The sequence below is a fragment of the Micropterus dolomieu genome, linkage group LG07 (genome assembly GCF_021292245.1).
Source record: "Micropterus dolomieu isolate WLL.071019.BEF.003 ecotype Adirondacks linkage group LG07, ASM2129224v1, whole genome shotgun sequence".
Lineage (NCBI taxonomy): Eukaryota > Metazoa > Chordata > Actinopteri > Centrarchiformes > Centrarchidae > Micropterus > Micropterus dolomieu.
In genome coordinates, this window is record NC_060156.1 from 15,399,118 (window position 1) to 15,405,972 (window position 6,855).

At 41.2% G+C, this 6,855-nt stretch overlaps 1 protein-coding gene across 3 annotated transcripts in view; it reads right to left on the reverse strand.

Moving 5' to 3' along the window:
* Positions 1 to 1,029: 1,029 nt before the first annotated feature.
* Positions 1,030 to 6,855, reverse strand: part of fancb (FA complementation group B) — a 10,200-nt gene continuing 4,374 nt past the window's right edge. For 2 of the 3 annotated variants that reach the window (XM_046053676.1, XM_046053678.1), the window contains exons 4-8: positions 6,135 to 6,263; positions 5,143 to 5,315; positions 3,891 to 4,312; positions 3,571 to 3,811; positions 1,030 to 2,489 (exon numbers count right to left, since the gene is read on the reverse strand). In XM_046053676.1, coding sequence (XP_045909632.1) covers positions 2,066 to 2,489; positions 3,571 to 3,811; positions 3,891 to 4,312; positions 5,143 to 5,315; positions 6,135 to 6,263 — 1,389 coding nt within the window. In that variant the 3' untranslated portion in view covers positions 1,030 to 2,065. The remainder of the gene's footprint in view (positions 2,490 to 3,570; positions 3,812 to 3,890; positions 4,313 to 5,142; positions 5,316 to 6,134; positions 6,264 to 6,855) is intronic. The other variant, XM_046053677.1, reaches the window with a different exon arrangement.

Genomic DNA, 6,855 nt, shown 5'->3' on the forward strand with positions numbered 1-6,855 from the left:
TTTCCCCGTAGCCCTTTCCAGCCTTGTGGAGGTGTACAATTTTGTCTCTAGTGTCTTTGGACAGCTCTTTGGTCTTGGCCATGTTAGTAGTTGGATTCTTACTGATTGTATGGGGTGGACAGGTGTCTTTATGCAGCTATATTGACCTCAAACAGGTGCATCTAATTTAGGATAATAAATGGAGTGGAGGTGGACATTTTGAAGGCAGACTAACAGGTCTTTGAGAGTCAGAATTCTAGCTGATAGACAGGTGTTCAAATACTTATTTGCAGCTGTATCATACAAATAAATAGTTAAAAAAATCATACATTGTGATTTCTGGATTTTTTGTTTTAGATTATGTCTCTCACAGTGGACATGCACCTACGATGACAATTTCAGACCCCTCCATGATTTCTAAGTGGGAGAACTTGCAAAATAGCAGGGTGTTCAAATACTTATTTTCCTCACTGTAGCAAAAAATGCTTAAACTATATGCGGTCAATATATTAAGGACTGTCTCTTTAAATTTTTATTATTCTAATCAAAGTATGGCAGTCTACTTCCACCAGGAAAAAAATAGATGAAAAGTTAGTCAGGATGATGAATGAAGGGCTTCCATACTAAAATCCACAAAGTGTCAAATGATGCAGGAATCTGTCAGTTTGCCTGTAAGTAAATATAATGAAATATTAATAACTTACATGGGGTGTAGATTTTGGTTTCTCCATGTCGGAGTTGTCTCACAACAGTAGTCACATTATTCCTCTACCACCTTTTCATTCCCCATTAAAGTGAGGGGACTTCATCAGAGGCTAGAAACCCCGCAGCCTTCTTCCACCGCTCAGAGTTAATAGAAGTTAACAGGCAATAATAGGATGACAAACCATATATTTTACTTTGGGAGGCAGTTGGGGCTTTAAGGAAACAGCAATACAATTGAATTTTCGTTTTCACATGTGATCTATTTCTGCCTGGCCATTTACTGGTCGTGTGTTATCAACTTGCATGGTGGCTGATGCTGAGTTGTGTGAATAGAACAGCAAGCGCTACCTCAGACGTGGGCTTTATTTCAATTCTAACATTTTTACTTCTGTACATTTCTTTGATCCACAGCTGCATTGCCATCATAATGTTACATGTTACGAATCACTCATGAAAAACAAGAAACAGAGGAGTCCTGTGGCAGTGAGTCCAGTGAAAGCGGTTACTTGCAATGAAGCAGAGACATTAAAGGTGTAAAAGAGGGGGAGTTTCTTGCTCCTCAGGCTGAGTACTACAAACAGGTGGAATAGCTCCCGCAACAAAAAAGAAATGCACATCCTCGTTTTACAGCCCACACTGGGACAAAGAAAAAACACAAAGAACATTTCAGCACACACTACTGGTCAAGCTGCCACAGACCTTATGTATCCAGCAAAGCCGCTGCCCTTTTAAGTAGGGTTTGATGTTTACTTGGACGAATGGCATTTTAACTAACAGTGTTGACAGCCTGTGCAGCATCACAGGAGAAAACAGCATCCAAGGACTTTTTATTTACATCGTTTCACAGGGAAATAACTGAACCATGAGGGGAAAGTACCACTAAAAGCTTTCAGTCAACTCCGGCCACTGAGCAGATGTAGAAGCCCTCGCTCTACCATCTTATGTTGTCTTTATTCATAACACAAACAGTTTCTTGCTCCAGAATGAAAGCGGTCTGACGCCTAGTGAACAGCACACGGCAGCAACACATTACAGAGGGTTTTTGAACAGAGGGTCTAAAGGGACATGAACAGAAGAATGAACTGAGCAGGGAGCAGTATCACATCAGTATGAGATTAAGGCAGTGAAACCGAGGAGGTGATCCAATGGAAATAAGCTGAGGCTCTACACAGCAGCAGACACTATATAGATGCAAACGCCAAGAGGCTGTCTGAGAGAGCAGACACACACTGTTCAGCACAGACATAACCAAGCCAGCAGCGAGGGTTGCTCTCAGTACAAGTGAAGTGTGCAGAATATACATGATGAACACTTGACATTATACACCCCCCCACTAATACTAACCGTTTGTCCAGGAAACAAAGATTTATCGATGGGGTTTTCATGGCAGCGTATTAGCCGAGCAAAGAGTGTTTAAGAGAGCTGCCAGATCCCCATCGAGCTGGACTTTGGACATGCTTTGGGTTAGCCTACGATACTTCCCCACATCCACCAGGGGGCTCAACTTCATCCTACTCCTCTCCATGTCCCGCTGCCACACCTCTCTGCACCTCTGGAGCCCCTTCACAGAAACTGGTTCAGGGCTGTCCTCGTGTCCGAGGCTCTTCCTCTTCTTCCCCTCTTCCTCTTCTTCACAAAGTAGCAATGACGCACACTCTCTGAGTGACACCACCTCTTTCTCCAGTGCCAAAGAAAATGTTTGAGCTGCACCCTGTCCTCTTGTACTTCTGACAGGCTGGATGGAGCAGGACACAGGGAGGTAAGCCAAGAGAGAGTCCAGGAACTGCAGCATCTGTAACTGGCTGCTAAGGAACAACAGTACCACAGTTTGCATCATATAATATATGTTTCAATAAATGATAATATGGTTGTTAATGTTTCTTGAGGTCTTTTTTATCATTTCTGTCATTTGTCAGCTGCTTAACACCCACCTACCTGACTTTATTTGCAGGAGTGCTCTGCTTGACAGAGAATCGTAATCACTTTGATATTCAGGAGAATCTCACACGGACATGCATCCTAGTCAACTTTGAATGCATAAATATAAATTGAGCAGTGCCCACATCTACTTGTGGAACTACCTTCCTTAGTTCTTTCAAACTAAATTGAATAATTCAAGAGAGTCCCTTGTAGTAGTGTTTGAACTAATACACAGAGCAGTAATACCTTAACTTGCAAATTAATAGAAAGAATTTATATTACTACTGTTTTTCTGACTTTACATGACTATCAAATTAGTAGCACAAAAAATTTGAAATTATGAAAACCAAAAGGAAGTTTGAAAATATGGAAATGGTGTTCAGACAATAGAATATGAAGGTCAACTTAGAACTTACTAAAAAGGTAATCTTTGTAGTTCTGGACCTCCAGTAGCGCTACAGAGCAATTTTCTGCCGTTTGTTTGTTCTTATGCATGCATACAAAGACACACATACACAGGCAAATACATGCGCAAATGCAAGTGGGTAATGCTATACACACTCCTGCCAATGGTACACAATTCCACTGATCTACTAGTGGCTGTAAGGCACCAACAACTGCATCAAAGCAACTGGCAAAGGCAGGGAAGAAAAAGACTGGTAGTAAACAATGCAGGTGTCAAAATATTCCAAAAATCCGCCTTGCAAATTTTTCATAAGGAAGGTAATAGATTCAGTATCTTTGTTAGACCTCAAGGAAACACAATGTGTTTTTGGTAAGTAACACAACACACAATAATTTCTTTTAAAAACCATCTTTAAATTACACATAAAAATGCATCCTTTTATGAAGACCCACTAATATGATTATGGGCTAAACTCAATACTATCCAAACCATCAAAAACTATAGCTCTGAAGTCAGTAATACAGCCATCTTACTGGTATCTGTAAATAAAAATGGTTTACCTGGAGTGGACAGACAGTTCCCCCTGGAAAGGGGTTATCTGATGCCAATGCAGCAGCATGAGAGCAGATGGTCCGGAAGAATTTAACAGTAGATACTGAGGGCTTACTTCTATCCTCTTACAACCCACTCTTTTCTGAATCCAGCCATCTACATCACCCAAGCTGTGATCAGGAGAGTCTATGTAGAAGACCCAACGTTCCAGCACTGCCATCAGACTAAGCAAATCTTCTTTAACCTCATCTGGGCACAAAAAGAAGACAATCACGAACATCCATGTGACCAATATTAAAATCAAGCCTTCAAGAATTTGTGATTTTACCTGTTTTGAGTTTGGGGTTTTTCAACAGTTGGGTTTGGAAATCAGTACGGATGTCTAAAGTAACTTGACCACAATGCAGGACAACCGGTGTTGGGTTGCTCACGACGGAAAAAGCATCTCGTCTATGGACGTAATGGAGCATGACACGGCACTTGACACAGCCAGAGTTCAACAGAGGTGTCAGCCTGGTCACAGCAGTCACAGCCAGTCTGCGTGTGTTGAGATCATTGGGTCTGCTGGCATTGTGCGGCTTGCTTCTTTTGGCTGCGGGCTCTGGGAACAAGGAGGCAGAGGAGGAGGATGATGATGATGAGGAGCAGGGCGCTGGGAGCCAGCACACTTGGCTCTGGGTCTGGATGACTGCAGGCATTGAGCTCTGGCCCGTCTCTGTCAGAATGGATAAGCTCACACTGGCCACTGGTCTGGAACAAAAATAACACATCACTAACAATCAGATATCACACAGACAGTAGGTAATCAGACTGGAGATTGTGAACTGATTAACACCAATATCTCCAGGTGGTGATATTACATCAGCTGTACAAGTGCACCAATCACAACAACAATATCTGGGCTCTTGAGGCAATCATGCCAGAAGTAGTTTTCCTCCACATGTTCTCAAATAAAAAACATGAACAGGTGGATGAAAGAATTTGATAGCTTCTTGTTCCCACAGAAGGAGCTTAGAGACTGTTGCCATGGTGACCACCTAGCCAACCTGCATCTGCCTATAAAGGTGGGGGCAATTAGAGAGGCAAAAGCTGTACTTAGTGCGCTTTGCTTACAGATATTAGGTGTTATAGTTCTCTAAGACTCATTGATCTAATCATGCAAAAAATATATTTTACCTCACAGATGTAATTTACTCAACATGATCCGACCACCTCAACACATGTCACCATAACATTTTACTTCGGACAAATCTAATCAGGCAGCCATGATATGGTCTGACAGCTAGACAGTAGTTCACTTGACTAAAGTTTTGACTTGACTAAAGAGTAAAGTAAAAGACACTCACTTGACTAAAACATGGAGTGCCACATTAATATGGCCTGTATCCTTACCATACACACACACGAGTCCTCTCAACCAGATGAACTCATTATGCTTGACGAGTTAGCAAGTGGATGAGCATTTTAGAAAAATCACTACTACGTATTTAGATAATGTCATGTTCAATGGGTCATATCTCGGAAGGCTGATGCCTCAGTCCACACAAAGAAAAATATATGCAATTAAAAATTATTTTTACACAGGGCTGTCAGTAGTTAGTATCACTCCCACAACCATTCGGTCCCCAGCGATGCGATGCCATAGTTTGTCGACTTGAGGTTTTGAAGACACTGCTGGCATGTCTTGTGTCTTGTCATCCAAGGCCTCATCCTTTGATTCATCATCACAATCCCACAGAGCAATAAGGCCTTCCTGGACAGAAAGTGCAAAGACTATAATCAGCAATGACAAGTGTGTGACAGCAATAGCAGTTTATCAGACATTTCAATTTGAACAAAAGCCCATTAGGCACACAGGTAGCAGATTTCTTAAATGCCATTTAAAACAAACAGTGTTGTGGTGGTTCTTTCAAAATGTAGTATAGTTATTTGCTTTTCAAAAAAAGCTAGCTTTGAGCCATATACCCCATTCACTATGGGTGTATCGGTAAGGCATGTGTTTCCATTGCCCGCATTAGATCTTTTGGTCCTCCTCAGTGCCAGTGGCAGCATTAAAAACTCCGACTGCCTCAGCCTCAGTCTCATGAGAGTTGCCATTTTAAACATGACAACTTATCAACATGACTGACAAGTGCTGGAGCAAAATTTAACCAACTGAGGGGGAGGAGGGCAGGACTAGCAATAATAGCCTGGTGTTTTATGGAGACAAAAAAAAGTTCAATATTTTTATAGTCCATTAAAGATGTTATAAAATGTCCCATTTTTAAGTTTTAAATATAACTTAAATGCATGTCTGTATTACAGACTTTCATTATGAAAATGTAAATGCTCCTGAACATTACAAAAGCTAATGTTACATTGACAATGTTGTTGTCATCAACATGTGGTAAGATGTCCTGATGTCCTGTCCCAGCTCAATAGCAAAGGCACAATGTCTATTCATTTTTGTTGTGATCGGGTTGAAAGAGTTGCTGGTTAAATAACCATTACTAATATCATCCAGCCCTCTGAAAACTTTGCTTAATACTGCAACAGGTTGAATATATTAAATATTTTCTTAGATAAACAGTACCTGCTCAGGCTGTGTGAAAATAGGTTCTCTTTCGGAGACCACATCAGTGAGGGCTTGGACCGACTGCTGTAGGACTCTTTCCTTCACTCTCACTTCTCTTTGAAGCTCCTGCAGCACGGTCAATCCACTCTAAAAGACAGATCATATTTGATTGACAGGTCATTGAGTATGCAGATTATTATTGCTGGTCAATATGGATGAAATCAAATAGTCATCCCAGTATTAATTCAAATACACTGAACAAAATTATAAACACGACACTTTTGTTTTTGCCCCCATTCATTATGAGCTGAACTCAAGGATCTAAGACTTTCTCTATGTACAAAAGGCCTATTTCTCTCAAATATTGTTCACAAATCTGTCAAAATCTGTGTTAGTGAGCACTTCTCTTTTGCCGAGATAATCCATCCACCTCACAGGTGTGGCATATCAAGATGCTGATCAAACAGCATGGGTACTGCACAGGTGTGCCTTACGCTGGCCAGTCATACTAATACTCACAAATTCCTCGAGGCACAGGCCGAGGAGGTGGAGTTGCAGCTATCTTCGACTCTAGCCTACTAATCAGCTCTAAACCTAAACTAAATTATAACTCATTTGAAAGCCTTGTTCTTAGTCTTTGACACCCAAGTTGGAAATCACTGCAACCAATTCTTTTTGTTATAGTGTACCGAGCACCTGGTCCGTACTCTGAATTCTTATCTGAATTTGCAGAGTTTTT